General features: G+C 47.3%; 1 protein-coding gene across 1 annotated transcript in view; it reads left to right on the top strand.

Moving 5' to 3' along the window:
• LOC138581028 (mitogen-activated protein kinase 1-like) overlaps positions 1-24,187 on the top strand; it is a 594,665-nt gene that overhangs the window by 451,851 nt on the left and 118,627 nt on the right. Inside the window, exon 8 of the mRNA XM_069652044.1 lies at positions 15,310-15,461. Coding sequence (XP_069508145.1) covers positions 15,310-15,429 — 120 coding nt within the window. The 3' untranslated portion in view covers positions 15,430-15,461. The remainder of the gene's footprint in view (positions 1-15,309; positions 15,462-24,187) is intronic.

Raw genomic sequence — 24,187 nt, 5'->3', positions numbered from 1 at the left:
CAGCCTTCGACTTTTTGAGGTTGCTAGGCCTCATGGCATCCTGCATTTTCCTAGTGCCAGAGGCTCGCCTGAGAATGAGATCCCTCCAGTGGACACTGAGGACTCAGTGGTCACAATTTTCAGGGAGAATGACAGATCTTCTTCAGGTTCCCGACAGGGTGGCTCGAGACCTTCAGTGGTGGGCCTGTCAGGAGAACATTCTGAAAGGAGAACAGTTTTGGCAACCCTGGCCGGAGATAACAGTAGTCACGGATGCCTCACTCACAGGGTGAGGAGCCCACGCCAACAACTTGACCATCAGCGGTCGTTGGTCTCCATCGGAGTCCAGACTACATATCAATCTGTTAGAGCTGAGAGCCATCAGACTTGCGCTGAAGGCGTTCCTGCCAGCTGTACAAGGGAAAAACGTCCTGATAATGACGGACAACACAGTGGCCATGCATTACCTCAACAAAAGAGGAGGCGTAGGATCACTACCCCTGTGCAGAGAGGCGATGCAGCTCTGGTTTTGGGCAGTCCAAGAAGGAATCTCTCTATCGGCAGTTCACCTAGCCGGAGAGAAGAACTTGACAGCGGACACTCTGAGCAGACAGAGCACAGTCCACCACGAGTGGGAACTAGCTCAGGAAGTCCTTCAAGAGATCTTCGCCCTTTGGGGAACCCCTCAGGTGGATCTGTTCGCCACCAGTGTAAACAGGAAATGCGATCTGTTCTGCTCAAGGGAATTTCCCCCGAGAGGAGCTCTGGGAGACGCGTTCATAGTGGACTTGAAGTTTCCGCTTCTGTACGCGTTCCCAACGATCCCTGTCATTCCTCAAATGATCAGGAGGTTGAGAAGATTCCGGAGAACCATGATCCTAATTGCCCCAGATAGGGCCAGGAGAACGTGGTACCCGGACCTTCTAGACTTGTCCATCTGCCCTCCAATTCGACTTCCACTCAGAGAGAACCTACTCTCACAGAAGGGAGGTCAGGTTCTCCATCCAGACATCAAAACCCTCAACCTTCACGCTTGGCTTCTGAAAGGTTGAGGTACAAGGATTGGGACCTCCCTGATGATGATATGGAGGTGTTGCTTTCGGCAAGGAGACCAGCAACAAAGTCTTTATACCGCTGCCGTTGGAACAGATTTTGCAGCTGGTGTAGAGAACAGAATATCGACCCTTTTTCATGTGGTACACCAATGGTTTTGTCCTTCCTTCTATATTTGGCGAATTCAGGCCTTCAAGTTGGCACCATTAAGGGCTATCTCGCAGCGCTATCCATCTTTAAGCGCACTGCGGAAGAACCATCCTATTTCAAGTTACCCTTGGTAATACAGTTTCTAAAGGGGTTAACCAATGTTTATCCCCCAAGACCATTCCAAGTTCCCCTATGGGATTTAAACTTAGTACTAACTTTCCTGATGGGCACACCTTTCGAACCACTCCATTCTTGTTCGTTAAGATTCCTTACCCTTAAAACTGTTTTATTAATAGCACTTATATCTGCTAGAAGGGTGAGCGAATTACAAGCTCTTTCTTGTAAACCCCCTCACACAATATTTCACAAAGACAAAGTTGTCCTGCAAGTGAAGCCTAATTTCCTCCCAAAGGTGGTTTCTGAATTCCATATCACTCAGAAGATTACCCTACCATCTTTCTATCCTCCTCCTCATCCGGGGAAAGAGGAAGAGAGGTTACACAGGCTAGAACCTAGGAGGGCTTTAACTTTTCACATCAGTAGACTAGCCAGGATAAGACAGGCAGACCAGCTGTTTGTAGGTTACACAGGTCACAAGCTGGGGTTACCAATAACTAAGCAGACCATTTCCAGATAGATCATTCTAGCCATTCTGGAATGTTATAAACTGGCAGGGAAAGAGCCCCCTCAAAACCTTAGGGCTCATTCGACCAGAGGTATTGCAGCTTCATCGGCCCTCAAAAGAGGCGTGCCGGTTAAAGACATCTGTGCGGCCGCTACATGGACGTCTGTCCATACCTTTACACGATTTTACAATTTGGATTCCTCCTCCAGTCAAGAGACTAGGTTTGGAAGGGCTGTACTGCATTCTATTCATCAATAGAAGACAGCGTGAAGTCAGTACTCCCTCCTCCAATAATAGAATACTGCTATGGGAGCCTATCTAAGATGAGGAATACGTCGGAGGACACAATCCCTTCGAAGAACAAGTTACTTCTTACCTTGTAACGTTCTTTCGACGGGATGTTCCTCCGACGTATTCCTCATCGACCCTCCCATCCATCCCCGCAGTTCTACTTCCCATTTTGTTGCAGCTTACGCTCCTTCAGGGTGATTAGTTTAGTCCAGAAAGTATTATTGTGGGCTACAAAACGGAACTGAGCAACGGACGCTGCGCGCGGCCTTTATAGGCAGGATGACGTTGACGTCGATACGGCGGCTGTCGAGGTACATCGACTCGGAGGACGTCGACGCGCAGCGCCCTCTAGAGAAAAAAAATTCCGATGCCAGCAGAGCTGGAAGGAGATATCTAAGATGAGGAATACGTCGGAGGAACATCCCGTCGAAAGAACGTTACAAGGTAAGAAGTAACTTGTTCTTCTCACTAGTCATCACACCTTTGAGTCGTATATAAAGAAATATGGAGATTGGGTGTATCTGGAGTGCCTCTTCTAGTTCAAGGACTGTCAGAAATACTCCTCACTTCCAAAGTTGCCCTACCCTCTCCAGGCCAGCATCAAACCATGCTTGATACATGGAATGATCGGGTATGTCATCCTGGATTCCTGGCGTCCATATATGGCTCAGGGGGGATGGCCACGTAGTGACCCCCACCATGCCTCTTCATTCCTTCCATATATCCCAAATAGTGCCGAGTATGGGGTGTTTTTTGAGTCTTCGTATGATTTTGGACCTAGGGACCCACAACCATTCAGATAATGTAGCCGGTGTCAAGTTGTCATTATCTAGCTGGACCCACTAGATATTTTCTATTTCTCAAATGAGGGATCAGCACTCTCGATTGGGTTGCCCAATAATACATTTTCAGGTCTGGGAGACCAGCTCCACCTTTATCTTTCGGGAGGATCAGGACATTATATGGTATTCTAGGTTTCTTTCCTTCCCACAGAAGGCGCAGCATAGCACTCTTGGCCTTCTTGAAAAATGTGTCTGGAACCTGGAAGGGGTATAAAACGAGGGAGCCATACCATTTTGATGGCATTCAGCCACCCCATCGATGAAATTGTGAGCGGTTGCCATCTTTCAAGGTCTGCGTGAAATGTTGCGAGAAGCTGTTGGAAGTTGGCCTCATACATATCATCCACGTCGTGTCAGGTTGAACCCAAATGACGTAGTGTTGAGCCTCCCAATACCATGCCTAGTCCTGCGAGCTCTCCGGCAGATTCCGGAGTGAGGTTGTGCAGGGGAACAAGATTGATTTGGACCGGTTTATTTTGAATCCTGATAGTGCACCATATGTCTCAATCTGTTGTATAGCTGTGAGTGCAGAAGTCAGGGGAGGGGGGGGTTCTGGATGTAAAGCAGCATATTGTCAGTGTAAAGGGCCAATTTGTATTCCCTACCTTGGACCTTCAAGCCTTCGACTAGGTTGTCAGCTCAAAGCTTGTGGGCCAGCGGTTCTAACGAGAGGGCGAACAGTATCGCCGAGAGAGGGCACCCCTGCCTTGTACCTCTCACAAGAGTGAACCACCTAGAATATTCAGCGTTGACCATAACATACGCCTGTGGGAGAAGTTATAAATCTCTTTTATCCCCCTCCTAAATGTTAGGCGAAGTCCTATTTTGCACAATACCACCTCCAAAAAATTCCATTCCACTCTGTCGAATGCTTTTTCTGCATCTATGGACATCCGAGAAGGGGCGTTCAGCATTTTCCGGGCTTCATGTATCAGGTGTAGGGTTTTACGGGTGGTGTTGGCCTCTTGTTGGCCTAGAATAAATCCGACCTGATCGGGTTGAATCGGTGCTGGCATATGCGTTTCGAGTCTTGCTGCTAGTATACGTGTGTACATTGTAGCATCTATGTTAAGTAAGGAGATGGGTCTGTAGGATGCACATCGTTTGGGGTCTTTACCATACTTGGGGATAACGGAGATGAGTGCCTGCAAGAAAGATTCCGTAGCTATTCCCGTCTGGAGAATGTGATTTAAACAGTTTCACCATAAAGGGGAGGAGGGAGCCAAGGAAGGTTTTATAAAATCCTGCCGAATATCTATCATTTCCAGGGGCCTTTCCCAGGGGTAACTGTTTGATAGCAGTCTCAATTTCTTAAGATATTATCGGGGACTATAATAAAACAGTGTTGTCGGGTGTGAGTTTGGGCATTTTTATCTTGTTTATATAATAATTTCCCCCTCCCCCTGCGTGGTCTCTGATTTGTACAGGTGCTTGTAAAAATCAGCAAAGGCCTCCGGTATACTATTAGAATCTATAACCGAGGAGTTATGTTCCCTCTCTATGGTCGAGATCCAATGCTCGGCTCGTCTTCCAATCTTGCGGCTGGGTGTGCGTCGCCTGGTTGCCTTTTTCGTAGTGTTTTTGCTTTAAGAATTGGAGCTTACGAGTGACTAGGCCTTCCTCCAGATGCCAGAGTTCTTCTCTTTTGAACTGCCTTGGCAATCCTAACTCTTCTTTCCACCTTTTGGATTGTGGCCGGGACTCTAGATGTGCTATTTCCTTGCCTCTACGTGTTGCTTTCCCAGCTTTCCAGACCGTGTTTCTTGAAACCTCCCTTGTGTCATTTAGCTCTAAGTATTCCTTTATCTCTTTCTCCATTTGTTCGTGAAATACTGGTTCTTTCCACAATGAATCGTTGCACCGCCATTTCGAATTTCTATATGGAAGAGCCAGTAAACTTATATCAATAGTGACCATGTTGTGGTCGGACCAAGAGATCGGAGAGATTTCTGAGGCACACTGCCTCTTTTAGACCAGCGGTGAGGTATATATATTTCTGATGTTTGTTAATCTGCTTAGAGTCACATGCTGTGCATAGTCTGACATCCAGTGGTCACTGCAGAGTATTGCATCTTGTTTTTCGAAAGTCGAAAAGGGGACGTCGACATAGGCATGTCTGTAATACTATCCCTATAGTGACGTGTAGTGTACCCAAAATCCCTCACGCATTGAGGTCCCTCAGATAGTTTTTTTTCCGCCCAGAATACTGGTCGTCTTATGCGGAGCTTGTAAGACATTGCCATTACCATTTATTCGACCCTTGGTCGATTTGTCAGTTCTTGTTTAATTCAACCGCCTTCAGCCCTCTTTCGACGGCCATTCAACTTCCCCGGTGCGTCAAGATCTTCGGCGGTGGTTTCGACGGAGGCGATCCTATCGGTGCTGCCCAACACGTGGCCCGGCCTCGCCGGCCTACACAGTAGGGAGAGTGGGGGTTGTTGTGGACATTTGTTTCTTCTAGAATGCCTTTCCTTTTCTCTCCCCTTTCCTTCGGGGTCATTATCACTTATTACATCCTCAGCTATGGAGAGGACTCCTTTTAGATATTGCCCTCGTAACGGCAAATTCCTGTGGAAGGACAAGCATAAGCGGTGTAACCGCTGCTTGCCCCTCAACCACAGCGAGGCCGGTTGTCGACCTCTCTATGGAGCGGTCCCGCTCCACTGCATCTGTTCCCGGCCCTTAAAAGTTTGGCTTTGACCCTACTTATGGGGATGTACACCGCGGCGATGCCGAGGCACACAGAAAAGTCAAATCTAAACACACAACCCACAGCCATTCCTCAAGTAAGTCGAAGGCCCCAGCGCCAACGGAGACAACCAAATCTACCGGCAGCCTCCGCGGACTGTAAAGGTCGCCAGCCCTCCCCGCAGCCGCATACGTGCCTAGAGACTGGACCGTCCGCAACTAAGGGCGCTACCACCAAAATGTCAGTCGAAACGCCTCGCAAGAGAGCGTCCATCGACGATAAGGTTCCGGCACCGCCAAAGACCATTCACGACCAGTCCTCGACGGACAGACTAGTCGTGGAAAGCTTAGCTAGAATAGTCTCCAAGGACTCTCAGACGGGTGGTGAAAGTCACACAAGCCCGCTCACAAGGTCAGAGACGTCAAAATCTACGGAGGGTATGCCGGAACCTCCCTCACGTCGAAGGGAAGACCCAGAGATTCGTCCCCAGTGCCGGCCCCACGAGCAGGGTTCTCAGAGGGCGAGGGGAGTATATCCTCCACTCTACGGGAGAAAGCTCGAAACCTAGAGGCGGAGGAGCAGCCCTTTCCGCCACTAGACCGTTCAGGGTTATCCGAGTGGACTAGAGAAAGATTTGAATCATGTATTGGACAGGCTGGATAGGTTGGTGTCCACTTCTGAACACATTACCCCCAAGTGGCCAAGGGAGGTGCTCCCTGAAGAACTAGGGCCAAATTTCCAAGACTTTTTGACCCACTTGAGGAAGAAATTGATACATATGACCTCACTGAAAAGGATCCACATTTTCAGGAAGATGAAGAATTCCTAAATACTGAGGATCTACAAGACCCTGTAGGGGACTTTGAGGAAGACCCAGACATATGTGAACCACATCCCTGGAAGTCACCAGGGGCCTCTACACACCCGGATATTTTAGATCTGCCCTCTCCTCAGACCACACCGGTCGGAGACCCTTCACCTGTGGATGATCAACCCACTTTCAATGCGATGCTACACAAGGCGGCAGCACATTTTGAAATCGACACAGGGGAAACTACTCCAGAAGTAGATTTTGTAGAGAAGATAATTAAGGAAAAGCCGCCTGCTAGCCAAGCCATACCCCTTCTTGCCTCAGTCAAGAGACGCCTCGTTCCCGCTTTGTCTACACCTGCATTGGTTAGAGGGGTTAATCCAATGATAGAGAAGCTTTTTAGCCCCTCACCTTCTGATCCCTTATATATTAGGGGTCACTCCATACCTGATTCCCTGGTAGTAACCACCCAGAGGAAAAGGGCGGGGGTTCCGCTATCTACTAGCGAAGCACCCCCAGACAAAGAGGGGAAGAAGCTTTATGCCTTAGGTAAGAGGATTACATCCTCGGCAGATTTTGCCAACAACTCAACTTTGTTGGCTAGCTACGCTGATGCCTAATGGGGATTGTTGCGCGAAGGCCTTCAAGAAGCCCCTTAGACCTAGCAAACCCGCTTGTTAGCCATTGTGACAGAAGGTACTCGGGTAAACCAAAACATCAAGAACACCTTAGATGCTGCAGAAATGGCTGGCCGTTCCCTAGTCCAGGGCGTACTTCTTAAGCAACATGCTTGGCTCAAACTATGGTTTCAAGCCAGAAACACAGGCGTCACTCACTAACCCCTTGAAGACTCAAACGTGTTTGGTAAGGTGGTTGATGACGCACTGGAAACAGCTAAGAAGGAACACGAAACTCCAAAGACTCTGGACCAAATCACAAGACCTCCTAATAAGTGAGGTTATGCCAACAGGCGCTTTTTTCGTGGCCGACAAAATCATCATCATCATCATCATCAATACTCCTCAGCCCGCAACTGATCCTCCCCTCAGGGAACTAGTGGACAGTATGCTCAGAGAGGACATCGTGGCAAGGTAAGAGGTCAGGGGGCCCACTCCCAGAGGCTCCCCGGCTACCAACACCAAATGACCCAAAAGTTCGGGTCCCCCCATGCATCTCCGGTCGCGGGCCGCTTAACATCATTCCTACAAGCATGGGAGGGAATTACCACAGACCACTGGGTACTGTCAACAATAGCCCACAGTTACTGCATCAAATTCAGTCGGTCCCCAACATTCAGACCCCCAAGGGAAAGACGCCCATCACCGGAACACCTCTCCATCCTGCTTCAGGAAGTCTAACTGCTGCTGGAAACAGGAACAGAGTCATCCCTCACAGGATGGGGGGGCTCACCTATCCCATCAGACCCCACACACAGTTTGGTGTCAAAACACATCAACTTGCTGGAACTACTGGCGGTCTTCAAAGCACTGAAGGCTTTCCAGACACACCTACAAGGGAAAACAGTGCTGATGCACCACGGCCATGTACTACCTGAACAAGCAAGGGGGCACTCACTCCAGGACTGTCGAAGCTGTCCCAGAACATCTGGAAGTGGGCTCTCTGACACATGTTCCTGTTATCTCAACATGTACCAGGGGAACTCAATCTTCTGGCAGACAAACTCAGCAGACACTTCCCTCTGCCCGCATAGTACGAATGGCGACTACACAAAGACATCGTCTCCAACGTTTTCACAGAATGGAGCTTCCCAGAGATCGACCTGTTCGCAACTCTGGAGAACACCCAATGCCAAGATTACGCCTCCAGGTACCCCCAGAACCGCTCCAAGGGGAACGGTCTCTGGATAACATGGTCGGAAATGTGTCTACGCTTTCTTCCCCCCCTCCCCCCCCCCCCCCCCCCCCGTCTCTGGCTCTCCACCTACACTACGTCTCAACATAAGGTGTCATGGTGGAAAGTTCCAGTTATTAAAGCCTTCATGGAGGGAGTGAAAAGGATTCATCCTCCTATATCTAACCCAGCTCCCGGATGGGACCTGAATGTTGTACTTACTAGACTAATGGGCCCCCCATTCGAACCCATGCATAAAGCAACCCTTAAGTACCTCACTCCTAAGACTGCTTTCTTAATAGCTATCACCTCCATTAGGAGAGTGAGTGAACTAAAAGCGCTCTCAATACTCGATCCCTTTGTAACAATTCACAAAGATAAGGTGGTTCTATGCACACACCCGAGGTTTGCCCCGAAATTAATTCCTAAATTCCATGTCAACCAGTCTATAGAACTACCAACGTTCTTTCAAAACCCATCAAACTTGGGAGAAAAGAGCCTACACACACACTTGATGTGGTCAGAGCGGTCATGTTTTATATGGAAAGAACTAGACCACTGAGAAAGACTAATCAATTCTTTGTCTCGGTGGCGGCAGGAAGAGAGGGAGATGTAGTTTCAAATCCACTATATCTAGATGGATTGTCCAATGCAACACTCTTGTTTCTCTCTTGCTAAGAGAACTGCCCTTCAAGCCTAGAGCACATTCTACTCGAGGCACGGGGGCATCCATAGCATTCATTGCAAATGTTCCCCTTGAGTCCATTTGCAAAGCGGCAACCTGGAGTTTTGTATACACCTTTACAAAACACTATTGTCTAGATGCCCATTCTAGATCCGATTCCCAGGTGGGACAAGCAGTACTAAGACATCTTTTCTCTACTGTTCCTTCTCACAACCCACCTCCAACTCTGGGTACTGCTCGCTAGTCTATGCACAGCATGTGATTCTGAGCAGATTAACAAATATCAGAAGACATGCATTACCGTAAAAGCATTTCTGATGGTTGTATCTGCTTAGATTCACATGCTACCACCCTTCCTCCCTGCTCGGATGAAAGGAACATAGACCTCTTACTACTTTCTCTTTTCTGTAATCACTCACGTTAGTCAAAAACTCCCTCATGGCAGAAAAAATACAAACGGAGGGACCTCGACGCATGAGGGATTTTGGGTACACTACACATCACTATAGGGATAGTATTAGACATGCCTATGTCGACGTCCCCCTTTTCAACTTTCGAAAAACAAGATGCAATACTCTGCAATGACCACTGGATGTCGGACTATGACAACCATCAGAAATGCTTTTATGGTAAGTAATGCATGTCATATCGTGTGTGGTGCTGAATAAAGTGTACCCTGGTTGGTGGGGGTGTAGGAGACGCCATATGTCATGTAATCCATATAGGGACATCATTTGGGCAACCTCCGCCAACTTGTTCGTGGGATGCTGGATTGCCGGCTTGCCTATCAAGTGAGGGGTCCGCCCACATATTAAAATCACCTAGGATGACCTCGCCTTCGGCCTCCAGCATAACCTTTGGGATCATGTGCTGGAAAAAGCGGGATTGTCCCGTGATGGGAGCATAAAGGGATGCAAGAGTGAGGGTTGTTACATATGCTTCTCACCAGGACAATGGCTCTTCCCCCAACGTCAGACCAGGTTTTCATGACTTAGAATCTGAGAGCTTTCTTGATCAGGATACCAACTCCTGATTTTCGTAAGGGGCCAGACCCCCAATATTCACATCCTGCTCTAGTGCATATTACCTTTCGCTCTTCTCCGCATGTGTACCTGGTCTCCTGTAAAAAGAGTATATCTAGATTGGCTCTCTTAAATTCGCGAGAGACCAGAGATCTTTTAGTGGTGGGAGTTGAGACCCTTCACATTTAGGTTGCCAGCCTTTATGTACCCAGTTTTAGTTGCTAAGCTATTCGCCATCATCAACATTGTCATTCATCAATAGACTGACAGAATAATTCACTCTTTTTAAATCCAAGTTTCAATTTTGTATACACTTAGTCTTTATTAAAAAAATGTATAAGCAGAGGTCCATTCCGATGCATTTCGGACTTGACTTCCTACTTCAGGACGGGCTCTACATTTTTTTTACAGAAATGGGGTTAGCAGCACCCCCTTTCCTCATGGAATACAATTACATAACATCTCGCTTCCCTGGAAGGCTTAGAAGCCCACACCGACGTCTGCACGCCAGAGGCCTGTGGCAGGTGGTGAAGGATCTTCACATGAATATCCTGGAGCTACTGCAGTTTTCTGGGCCCTCAAATCATTCCTTCCGTCTCTGAAGGGCAAGGTGGTGAGGATCTTCAGACATCACCACAATGTTCTAAATCAGGAAGCAGGGGTTTACTCGATGCCCAGCACTCTCCAAAGAGGTGCCAAACTTGTGGCACTGTGCTGTCGGACAAGACATGTTCCTCGTCCCCCTTCACCTGGCAGGAGTCAAGAACACCTCGCCGACTCCTCAGGAGGGAGTTGCGCTCCTGCCACAATTGGGAACTTCGGCAGGACCAGGTGAACCGCTTCTTCAAGTGGGGCAGGCACAAGATTGATCTGTTTGCGACGGTAGTGAACTCCAAATGCCAGACATTTGCCAGCAGGTTCCACCAACCGAGGAGCATGGGGGATATGTTCTACTTCCCGTGGGAAGGCCTGTTTCTGTACGTGTTCCTGCCGTTGGCTCTCCTCCTTTGAATCCTCAATCAACTCCTACCTGGACCTTCTCAGCCGGTCAGCATTGCCCCAGGTCAAACTGCCAGTGGTCCTGGGTCTTCTCACCAGGGAAGGAGGTGCCATCCTGCATCACGACCCAGGATCGATGAACCTCAGGACTTGGCTCCTGCAGCCCTAGAGCTTGGAGGATAAGAGTTGCAAGCGGACTGCAGGGAGGCCCTTGCCAAGGCCAGAGCGTCGTCCACTTTGAAGTGCTACAGTCGCAAGTGGAAGCCTTTCACTACGTGGCTCCGGTCTCAGAAGATCACCCTTCTCAGGCTCTCGGCCCGCAGATTCTTCCATACTTGTTACCCTTGGCCAAGGCTGGACTGGTGCATGCCTCTATCAAGGTGCATCTGGCAGCTATCTCCTGCTACACCAGGTCTCCAGGACTATCTTCTCTGTTGTCAAGGATTTCCTCAAAGGACGGTTTCGATCTTTCCCGCTGGTGAATGCTACTACCCCGGCGTGGCAACTCAACGTGGTGCTCGCGAAGCTCATGGGAGGGGGGAGGGGGGAAGGTGGGGGTGGGCCTTCAAGCCTATGCCTCAGGCCCTGCTGAAGTTCCTCTCATGGAATTCCCCCTCAACCTTTTGTGTTGCCTGTGTTTTTCCCAAAGCCTTTGTCATTCGCTGAAAGGGCCTTGCACACGCCGGCCGTTGCGCATGTCCTGAAGTTCTACGTGGCGTGCAGTTTTCAGAAGTCTTCTCAACCTTTTGTGAACTTTGGTCCTGTGAACTATGGGAAGGACTTCCATCTCGAGGTGGCTCTCCGGCTGGCGCGTCGACCGCTGGCAAGCCGTCCGAGAGCCCACTCCACCAGAGAGATTGCTGCAACGACTGTGTTCCTGTCTCGTGTGCTCCTGCTGGACATCTGCAGGGGGTGGAGGTCCACGCATACCTTCACGAAGTTCTACTGCGTCGACAGGAATTCCAGGGAGAAATCCAGAGTCGGCCAGGCAGTGCTACATAACCTGTTCGATTGAGGTGAGCCTGTTCCAGGGGTAAGAGTATTGCTTCTGTTGAGCCTTGCCACCTCCCGCGGTTGTGCATGTGTGTACTGCTATGTATTCTTTATTCATGAGCATGTGAATCCATGCCAAACCCCATGCTGGTGAAGGAACAAGTTACTTACCTGTAACTATTTTTTTGGGTCTGGCATGGATTCACATGCAAACCCTCCCTGCTACCCCTCTGCAGCTCTTCTTGGTCATACTGCTGCTTTACATGCTTACCAAATCTGAAGATGACTGGCAGTGGAGGAGGGGCTTAGGGAGGGGACTGTCATTGGCTGGGGGCAATATGACCCAGAGGACAGTGATGGGTTTAAAGGAGAAATACAGTTTGTAAGTTAAAGTGAAACTGTTTATTCTTTTGCCAAGGATTCCCAGCCTGACTGGGAATATTCATGAGCATGTGAATCCATGCCAGACGCATGCTGGAGAACAATAGTTACAGGTAAGCAACTTGTTCATTCTGTGTACTCTAAAACTATTGTACGGTATGTGAACCGGTTTATAAATTGTTTTTTAAAAAGGTAAGTTGATAACGTTGTAGACTTCCCAGAATGGCAGTCAGCAATTCACTGGTAAGACCTTTGTAGGGTTTGTGGTCTTTGCATCGAATGCCATTGCATCTAATGAAATTGCATCTAATGCCATTCCATCGAAATGTTTCCATCTAAAAAAAAAATCCATCAAATGCATTTTTTTGCATTCGATGGAACCCCTGTTTTTTTTTTACCCTTTAAAATGCACCTGAGCAAAAATGAACCCTTTATCCCACAAAAATATGCATTTGATGGAACATTTTTAGATGGAAAAATTTAAATGGAATGGCATTTGATGCAATGACCAGATACCACTTTGTAGTATTTGCAACTTAATCTATTTCAGAGATGATCGTTTAGAGCACTAACACTGTAGCAATTAAGTACTATTTTCTAGGCAGAGACCTTCTACTTTTGAAGTCTCTCTTTTCTATGGTATGAGTGATCTCAGAGGCAGAAAGGCGACGCTGGTGGTCCCGGTGGCCAACAGTAGGCAGGTCAGGATATGCAGAGATGCAGGAAAGCCAGTTTCCTGAAGATTTCTCGGCAAACAAGTAAGTGCTGACTTAGAGTAGTGTTCATTGGCTTCATAGAAGGCTCCCTAGATGCGTTGGGCATGGATGAACAGTATGGGCAAGCTCCCAACTACAAGAATCACCACCCTAGCCACGCAATAGTGATTTTTAAGTAATTATTACCCTCAGCCGCTAGGTACCTCAGCAGTGAAGAAGAGCTTGCAGATATATGGCTTCACGATGCAGCAGCACCGGACCCTGTCTCTTGATTATTGGTAGTGGTGACGAAAGAATCGCCACTGGGTGGGAACTTGCCACAGCTGTCGTGAGACAAGTCTCCCAACAAAAGATTTGGTGCTTCTCGTGGCTCTGTGATTTTGGCCTCCTTTTCAAGATGCCAGATGACGAACTGGCATCGCTGAACAGGACCTCCTCGCTATCTCGGTCCAGCGGTCTGGTGAGGCCGACAGCAAGGAGTGGAATCTTGCTTCTGGTGGTCCAGCAGGAGTCCACCAAAGTTTCAGCAAGATTTGTTCTTTGGAAGACGTTGAACAGCACTCAGGCCCAAGCTCCCAGGGTATTGGCGGTTTGCAGCCCAGGAAGGTTAACTCATCGAATGGCTTGAAATGCAGGTCTTCTTAAGACTAATGGGTCCCAACAGGCTATGGGTGAGAGTCGTGTTCAGGACTCCCCTGTCGCATCAAAGGAGGGGTCAGCACAGGCAACGGTTACACAGCAGGCAGTGGTCCAGTGGTTGTCTTGTCTTCAGCTTCCAGATCCAGGCCAGATATACAACTCTCCCTGCAGTTTCCAGAAAGGGGCTGGTGGCTGTCCAATCGGGACAGCCAACCCCCCACCCCCCTAATCCCCACCTTGGTGGGGACTGGATTCTCTTGGGCACACCAGAAGACAAAGGTGAGTGGAGTTTCACACTTCTGACTCTCTTCTTGCCTTCACACTCTGGAGCCTCGGCGGGCTACACAAAGGGTTCCAGCTGAAGAAAAAAGTACAACCAGGACTTTCCCCACCCAAGACGGCAGAAGGACAAAGAAAGGACAAGCACACTAAAAATGGCGCAAAAAAGGAAAGCAGCCCCAATTCTAGCAGAATGGATAACCTTCTTGGCATTACCCCGGCTGGTTTGACAGTCTGTGAGTGCAAATCACACAAGTCAGTAAAGTATGTCCACTGCAACCAGCCATAATAGTAAGCTTGTCACTGGGCCCATTACAAGTTTGGCGGTCCGGAAATAAGGGTGCTGGTAGTAATTTACTGGCACCCTTTCCAGACCGCCAAACTAAGTTTGCCGGTAAGGGCACAGAACAACCAGAAGCCTGATCTGCTGGGAGTTCAGGCCCCTACTAGCAGTGTTTTCATGGAGGCACAGTTAGCAACAGTGCCGTTGCTTCAGTGACCCCATTCCTGTGGAGTCCTGTGACTCCACAGGAATGGGGATTTACCGTTTCTGCTACCTGACATAATATCCCGGTTGCACCTGGAAGTCAGACGGCAACAACAGTGTTACGGAGTTGCTGGTAACCCAACGCCTACCGGCGGGTTTTGCTAGCAGCCCTGTAATGAGGGTCACTCCAACAGAAATGTTACAGGAGCAGTGAGAAAGGGGATACCATTTATCTCCGTAGCACTCTGCATAAGGTGGGGTGTGCTGGGCTCACACTATAACCTGTTTAAGTGATGAAAATCCCTCTCTGCCCTTAAGAACATGTGTTCTGCAATGTAAATAAAGAGAAAATAAAAAGGGAAGCCCATGGTGCAACCCAGCAACACTGCACAGAGTGCTGTGTGCTGCAAAATGTAGATGCTCAAAGTTATAGGAAAAGATAGATTCAAAAATAAACTATGGAGAAAAGAAATAACACCCATGAATAGTAAAAGAAAGGGTGGGTGGGGGTAAAAGGTTCCCACTTACTCAGGAACATAGAAAAAGAACTCCAGTCAAGCAGAAAGTGCTGGGGGGGCAGGTCTCACATGTGAAGGTGACTTGGCATATACATGAACATCTAACCTAACACTAGCACCATATAAATTACTTTTTATTTACATATAAGGGATGATTGGTGGAGGGGGGGGGCAAGTTTATCAGATGTCCTTGTTTTGATAGGTTGTCAATTTAGGTGGCTTTGCCGTTTTGTCTTAGATGTGGGCTGTGCTTAGATTAGTGACTGTTCCACTCATGACTTGCTTCTTCCCATCTGTAGCCTATTGCTGAGGAACCCTTTACATTTGATATGGAGCTTGATGATCTGCCCAAGGAGAAGCTGAAGGAGCTAATTTATGAGGAGACTGCCCGCTTTCAGCCTGGTTACCAGGTGCCCTGAAATGCCAACCAAACAGCCTCAGCTGCTGCTTGGTAAGTGTTGTTTGAATGGCAAAAAGTCTATCACAGTGCTAGTTTTTACTTTTTATCACCCCCCATTTGTATACTTCTGTTAGCTCTAATTAGTTAATCTGTTTACCTCAATACACAACCTTTTTAGATGATTGTTCCAGCGTCTCCCCTCCGTTACCAAGGTGTACCAATTGCAATATCTTCTGAGCTGTCTAACCATTACGAATACATTACTTGCAGTTCCCTTTTCAGTCAGAAAAGCGTTCTTGAGCAACGAAGTTAAAGGTTTTTATGCATGCGATTACTCTTTCAGGCATGTGACTGTTAGTCTGCAGTTGGTTAATGTTGTAAAGGCATAGGTACAAATGGGGCCTCATAGGTCCGAAATTGTATTTCTGCAATGTCCTGGCTTTGTTGCATTACTCACTGCATTTTCTGTTTACTTTGTTCATTGAGCCTTCCTAATTTGTTTTATATAGCCAGATGTCAAGGATGAAAGCCCTAAACTGTACATCTAGCATATGCCCAGAACATTTTGTTTTACTTAATTGGTTTACATCTGGGCAGAAAGCCGTAGCTTTGGCACAATCCATCTGAACCATTTGCTTTTCTGAACTGGTTCACCAACCCTTTCCCCCTACTGATTAGTGCACTAATGCCTCTGTAGGTGTGCAAATATTACATATACCTACAGACTAAGCTGCTCGGGGAGCCTCGTCCCTAAACAACCCATAATTTACCCTGTAGGAGGGGTGGGGTTAGGTAACATACCTTCTCCCACCCCCCCCCCCCCCCCCACACCTCCCTATCTTGCATAGGGTTATATAGACTTAAAGTCGTGGCCCTGACTTTTTTCCTTGCTCATCAGTGGTGATCTTGTCTAGGATACCCTTCTAAGCTTTCCTTAGTGTAGTGAGACTGGGCCTTTTTTTTTATTTTTGGAACTCTGAAGCTCAACCACTGGCATCATCCAGTAACATAGTAAATCTACTTAAAGTATATCTTTTGAATCTGATCAGATAGGGTCAGTAGGGACCAATCCATCTCGGGGCTGCACCCTCTATTTGGGAATTATTCCATTGTTACTCTAGATTTCTAGTGTTTTCTACATCAGAGTACCGACCAGTATTGCACTGGTTTTGAATCAAATGCTTCTCTATCTTCTCACAGGAGTCAATATAATATATATTTCTCTTTTTTTTTCTTTTTTTAAACTCTATTAGATTTTCAGCAATTCATAATAACGTCACATAGATCCAATAAAATATTGCAATACGCATTCAATAACCAAAGTTTCTGAACATTTCACATCGTATACTTCATTAACATAACCACTCTATTTGAAACGTAAAATAATAAAGCATTACCAAAGGTACTCACTAACCCACACTAAACATCACAAAAGACAAAATGAACGAATAAGAGAAAAAAAAGAAAAAAGGGGGGGGGAGTAAACTTAAATTTTCTCACATCTATCTTACCCACCTCTCAGTCTCACTACTATATCAATCATAAAGGGCTTCAAACGATCCCCATAACTTGAAGTAGTCTTCCTCTTTACCCTTATTCTTCATTGATACCTTATCATACTTTGATCGAACCTGTAATTCCACCAACCAATCTTCAATATTAGGTTTACCCTCTTCTTCCAAATCCTAAGGATTATCTTAATCGCTACCATCACAGCCCTGTCAATCCAGAAATAGTTTTCTAGTGTTCACACATCTATCTTTATGTAAAAGCAAGATTATGCTTGCCGCAGATCTTTGCAAACTGATTCCAAAAATTAAATCAATTCTATCAACTACATCCTTCCAAAAGACTTGTACTCTTGGACAGTCCCACAATAGATGTATAAGAGTACCTCTATCAGCACCACAACTCCAGCATATCATCTAATCTCAGTTGCAATTTGAACATTTTAGCTGGTGTCCTTTATATTCTTCCAATAATTTTCTGTCTGATTAGACGCAAGTTCATATCTTTCCCCAAATTCCTACTCACCCTTAGTATATCTCTCCAATCATTTTCAGAAATAACCATATTGACATCATTCAACCAAGTTTCCTTCAACCCATTCCAAGCTATAAATATATGGAAATAGGACATCTTATAATATATATTTCTGAGGCATGTGGAATCTGCTTAAATCACATCCTATGCATAGGCCGACATCTAGTGGATGCTGCAGAGTATTACATTTGTTTTCGAAACTCAAAGGGACGTCGACAGGGCGTGGCAGTAATACTATCCCTAGTGTGACGTCCACTGTACCCATGGGCCTTCACGCATCGAGATCCCTCAGATTGTTTTTTTCTGCCATCGTGATGGGCGCTTAATTGTGGAGTTCCTTTCGGTGGATGCCATTTATTATCATTAAATTAGAGTTCGTTTCTCTACACAAACTTCGACAACATCTTCGGCGGTGGAAAGGACATATGTCGAACAAAGTCCTTGTTTCGACTGACCCCTTTGACCTTGGAAGGCCACACCGGGCCCGGGCCCTAACAGTAGGGAGAGTGGGGGGTGGACATAAGCAAATGCATTTTCCCCTTTACACTCTTTTCACGCCTGGCTGCCATTTCGTTTAACTATGGAAAATACTCCATTTAAATTCTGCCTTAGTTGTAATAAAAAGTTCCCCTGGGTAGATGAGCACCGGGTGTGCAATCTTCGTCTAGCGCGAGACCACGAGGAGGGCCATTGTTGAGCCTGCAAGCACATCTAGGTAAACTCGCTCCGAGACCGAAAGACAAAGCGATGGGCCCATCACGCTATGCAGGCCGAGTCCGCCATGGACGTGGAGGGAGCCTGCAGTGATGGCAGTGTTGCAGCCTTCACGGACAGCGAAGGCTAGGGGAAACTGTTAGATTCACAAGTGCAAGCCCCCGACCCCAATAAGCAGGCCGGCGGCTGTTACGGACGACACCCGGCGGCGGTAGCACTCATACTACTCCCATTATGCGTGTTAGCCAGAGGCCAAGAATCGACGGCAACGTCGACCAAACGCCCACACACGGCGTCAAGGGGTAAGTCCCGATCGCCTCATGATGGGACTTGTAAATCGAAAGACAAAACAGACGCTGTGTCCAAACCCTCTGCTGAACGCCGCAAGACGAGGCTTTGGTCCGCTCCACTGCTGAAATTAGTCCCTCCATGTCGAAAACGGCCAAAAGCACCAAGAGCACGGGATTAGCCCACTTGGTACAAAGGCATGCCCCTGAAAGCCTCCTTAAGGCAAAAAGTTCAAATAAACACTCCTCCAAGAGTCACTCTCACAAGTAGAAATCTAGCACACCTTACAGGGAGAAACGCTCAGTTCCCCAAGAGGAAGGGACCTTAAAAGAGACCTTGAAAAACAAGGGCCAGCCTACACCTCAGTTTACACCTCAGAAACAAGTTACACCTCAATACTCTGGAATCATTCCAAGTTCAGAAACGTGAACCACTGAAGACATTGACACGGTTATGATAAGAATTACATTTATGGCTAACTTCTTCAAGAACCCTCAAGCTATCCAAAATGTCCAAAACACACCACCAACTACTTATGCATTGTCCTCATAGCCCCCAGTTAAGAGACCACGTCCTGACACCCTTCCTATTTCATCTCAGGTGGACCCAGTCCATATTGATTTATTTGATTTAAATACAGACATTGAGGACAATGATGCAATACAGGAAGAAGACCAATACTATGATGATGAGGAAGGGGGTATATACAACCTACCCTCTCCAGTTAACCAGAATGCACCAGTGGCTGATTCACCGGTTGACAATCAACCACTGTGTAATGATATGCTAATGATGGCAGCTGAGCACTTTCAAACTCGGCTGGATAAAGATTTTGTGGAAGATATATTTGGGTACATGAAAGCTGCCACCCAATTTATTCCTATCCTTCAGTCCATCCAAAGGAGGAAACAACCTTCTCTGGAGACCCCGAACCAAATGCGGGCAGTCAGTCCATGAATTGAAAAACTCTTCCGTGCTGTACCCACGGACCCACTTTCATATCGGGGGCCAGCTGAAACCGGATTCTCTTGTGGTAACCACAACTCTGAAGAGGGCCAGAACCCCTTTAGCCTCATCGGAAGCGCTCCCTGATGAGGAAAATAAAAAATGATACAATCTGGCCAGAAAGGTGGCCACTTCAGCAGCTTTCAAACGAGGATTGTGGATAACACCACACTACTGGCAAGCTACAACTGCCACAAGTGGGACGAGGTGGCAACACTAATAGCTTCAGCTCCTGAACCCCCCAAATCGCAACTGGCCCTAGTAGCAGCAGAGGGCAAGGGAGTATCCAGCTTCATCTTGAAAAACAACCTAGATGCCCCAGACAATGCGGGCAGGATCACTGCAGAAGGTACAATCATTAAACGCCATGCATGGCTACGCTACTCTGGTTTCAAGTATGAAACACAGGCAACACTCCTTAACATGTCGATGGAACCCTACGTCTTGTTTGGTAAGGCTGTGCAGGATGCATTAAAATCTGCCAAGCAGGAGTACAATACTTTAAAATCTCTAGGCCAGCTAACAAATAAGCCACCAGGCCAAAGAGGCGGAAGCAATTTTCGGCAGTTTCGTGGTCAAAGCTCACAAAGGGGTTCAGTGCTTTGGAAAAAGTCAGGGGTCATCCTGGGGAAACAAGCAAGGGTCAAGCCTTGTAAAGTTTCCAGAGGGGCCAACGTCTATCTCGTGGCCCTGGGAGGTCCTCGACTTCCAGAGGTGGAGATACGCCTCCAAATCAAGGACCATCTGCTTCAGGTCCCCTCCCATGCCCCTCCAGTAGGAGGGCGTATCTCACACTTCACCCACGCATGGGAAGGAATCGCCACAGACCAGTGGGTGCTATCTACGGTAGCGGGGGGCGGTTATTGCGTGGAGCTCATCCAACAACCTTCCAACCATCACCCGTGAAAAAGAACCACCACGATGGAAGAAAAACACATCCTTCTCGAGGAGATTGCAGCGCTGTTATTCAGGGACGCCATAGAAATCGTCCCAGCGAAGGTAAACAAGGGTATTCAACTTACTACTTTGTGCCAAAAAAAGATCAAACTATGCGCCCAATAGGAGCTGTCATAAACATGGAAGCGGGGTTAGTCTTTCCATGAATGAAAAGATTTCAAAACGTGCCACGGCAAATACCTCACGATCAAGCCGGTTGCGAGATAAGCTTACGCAAAGCAATGCGTTAGGCATGATGGCATCGTGCATTTACCTGGTCCCACACGCACGTTTGTGCCCCATGCAGGAGTGGTTGGCGAAACAATGGTCTCCGGCAAGCGGTCAGTTGGACGATCTAGTAGACGTTTCACCAACACTAGTAGTAAATCTACACTGGTTGACAAAAGAAAACCTGTTAAAGGGAAAACCCTTACACAATCCGGCGGTGCAAGCGAGTGCTACAACAGACGCATCACTCTCCGGGTTTGGGAGCACATCACCTTCACCACACAGCACATGGCCTGTGGACTCTCATAGCGCAGAACCACATCAACCTGCTAGAACTTCTGGCAGTATTCAAAGCGCTCGAAGCATTCGAATCTCAGCTTACAAATCCCAACTGACAGCTCCTCTGCAATGTTCTTTATCAACAAGCCAGGGGGCACACTCTCCAACTCTGTCCAGGCTAGCACAGAAAGTATGGAAATGGGCACTAAGACGGGGGATGTTCCTATTTTCCCAACATGTTCCAGGGGTACTAGACACTCTAGCAGATTCTGAGCAGAGATCATGATTGACGACTAGACTGAAATGTCGTACACCACCTCTTTTCCCAGTGAGGTTACCCAACACACTAGACTTTTTCGCTAGAGGAGAAAAAAAGCAATGCCCAGACTTGGCTTCCAGGTTTCCCCAACCAGACTCAAAGGAGAACGCTCTATATATGAGCTGGTCAGGGAAATTTGCTTTCGCTTTTCAACCAACTCCTCTAATGAGCAGGGTGGTGAACAACATTCACAGAGAACATATGACGCTCATCCTAGTTGTTCCTATGTGGGCAAGACAACCATGTTATCCACATCTGCGCAAACTGGGGATATGCAATCCCATCAAACTCCTGTGCCAGAACAATCTGCAGACCCAACACAGGGGAATAACCGTTCACCCTCAACCTCACTCAATGAACTTGACAGCATGGCTCTTGAGGTCATAGAGTTTAGACATCTAAATTACCACAGAGGTGTATGGATATCCTCAGGGAGGCACGTAAACCAAACACCAGACACTGTTATTTCGACAAGTGGTGCCAGTCTAAGCAAATAAACCCCAAAGAATGTACTCCATCCCACATTCTTAATTATGTACTCCACTTGTTTGACTCGAGTAAAGAGACTCCACCCTCCAATTTCAAATACACCGCCAGGCTGTGATCTCAATGTAGTACTCGCAGAACTCATGGGACCCCCCCCCCTTTGAGCCTATGCAGAAGTCCAGTCTTAAACACCTGACATACAATACTCCCTTCTTGGTAGCTATTACTTCCATAAGAGTTGGTGAACTGCAAGCATGGTCGGTGAAGGATCCTTTCTTTGTCATTCACAAGGACAAATTGGTTTTACATACACACCCTAGGGTTTCACTGAAATTAATTTCAAAATACCATGTGAACCAATCCATTGAGCCACCGTCCTTCTTACAGAACTCCACAAGCTCCGCTGAGAAAAAAACTCCATACACTAGATGTAAGGAGAGCAGTCCTTTCCTATGTAAAAAAAAAAAAACAGACTGCTTAGGAAAACAGACCGACTCTTTGTCTCTGTAGCACCAGGCAGAGATGGAGACCGCATTTCCAAAAATGCATTTCCAGATGGATAGTCAGATGCATACAACTATGCAAAACATTATCAAGCAAAACACTGCCTTTCACACCAAGAGCTCACTCCACAAGGGGTACAGGAGCTACTTTGGCTTTTATCTCAAATGTCCCCCCAGACACCATTTGCAAAGCAGCTTCATGGAGCTCAGGACACACTTTCACTCAGCACTACTGCATTGACACTCATTCCAAAGCAGATACACAAGTGGGACAAGCGGTTCTAAAACGTCCATTTGCTGCTGAACCTGCTCACAACCTGCCTCTTTCTAACACTGCTTGCTAATCTATGCATAGCATGTGATCTAAGCAGATTCCACAAGCCTCAGAAGGGATACATTACTCACTGTAATTGTATTTCTGATGTTTGTATCTGCTTAGATTCACATGTGCCCTCCCTTCCTCCCCTTGGACAGAAGGTGCATGGATGTTTTTATGAGCTTAATCTGATCATATTGGTTTTAATACACCTGTACACACGCTACACTTCATGCTACCTCATGTCAGAAACAAAAAAATCTAAGGGACCTCGACGCGTGAATGACCATGTACAGTGGATGTCAAACGAGGGATAGTATTATTGGCACGCCCTGTCGATGTTCCTTTTCGAGTTTCGAAAACTGTAATTTCTCCAGCATTGGATCTTTCATAGATTCACATGCTTAAATATTCCCCGTCGTCAGACTGGGAATCCTCGGTGATAAAAATAATTAAACATTTCCAATATACACACATTGGCTCATAGGCCATAATGAGCTATGTAGCATTCTATTGTGTAGACCCGCCACCTCCTTTTTGTCCTTTATTGCCCCAACCAATGAGGTGGCAGGGCTTAAGCTCCGCCCCCGGCAGCCATCTTCGGATTTTTCACCGCAATCTAACAGACATAGGGAATCCTCAAGCTCTCTGTGCTCTTCAATTTTCTTTCTACTGTTTGTGTGGAATACATTTTTTAAATATATTCCACTTTGTTCCCCTGTTTAGGAAGAAACCATCATAGCATAGACCTTGATCTCCGGATAGGGATCCCACAATGGTGCCGTCCTCCATTTCAGTCTCAGATTGGCAGGAGGATCCTTTTAGAGAATTCTCTGGCCCAGAAGAAGGCGAAATTATACAGGAGTCTGACATAGCCAGTGAGTGGGACGAGTACATTGGCGAGAAGCCCAGGAGGAGAGATTCCCCAGGGGAGGCTTCACCTCCGGATGATCTGATTTCTTTCCACAACATAATAGACTGCAGAATTGTTCAAAATTCAGGTTACATCAGAGGAAAAGAAATCGGTGCTTTATGAGCACAGGGACAAACGCAGGAGGACAATTACGACCATTTCTCTCCTCGAAACCATCTGGGAGTCCGGATCCAAGATCTGATCTACGCCCTTGTCTACCCCGGCTCTGGTGTCCAGACCAGAGAAGAAATAAAGCACCCGAGTCGGCGCCGCTTTGCTTGAGAGGTCATACAAAAACGGACTCTTATCACAGTTGCGACTAGGAAAAAGCTTGCCAATCCGGCTTCGCCGCTGTCGACATTACCGGACAAGGACCGGCGTAAGCTAGAAGCCATGGGCAGGAAGGTATCGGCTTTGGCGTCACTCACCATCAGAGCGGGTAATGCGATGGCCTTGACTGCGAGATATGATTGCGAGCTTTGGCTACGCATGTCCAAATTGGCTAAGCAGTTACCACCAGAGCTTCAGGAAGAGGCTAGATCGATAATCGCTGGTGAAGCAACCTCTGATCATATGATCGACGCAGCGGTTGATGTGGCCGAATCAAACTTCAGACAAATGGTCCATGGCACAGTACTCAGAAGGCAGGCCTGGATGAAGGCTACTCATTTCAGGCCTGAAGTCCAAGTGCAGATATTGGACATGCCCTTTGATGGACAAGAGCTCTTCGGGAAGAAAATAAACGAC

The sequence above is a fragment of the Ambystoma mexicanum genome, chromosome 3p (assembly GCF_040938575.1).
Source record: "Ambystoma mexicanum isolate Mex_15411 chromosome 3p, UKY_AmexF1_1, whole genome shotgun sequence".
Lineage (NCBI taxonomy): Eukaryota > Metazoa > Chordata > Amphibia > Caudata > Ambystomatidae > Ambystoma > Ambystoma mexicanum.
The sequence above is the reverse complement of the archived record's forward strand: the minus strand, read 5'-3'. Positions and strand labels throughout refer to the sequence as shown.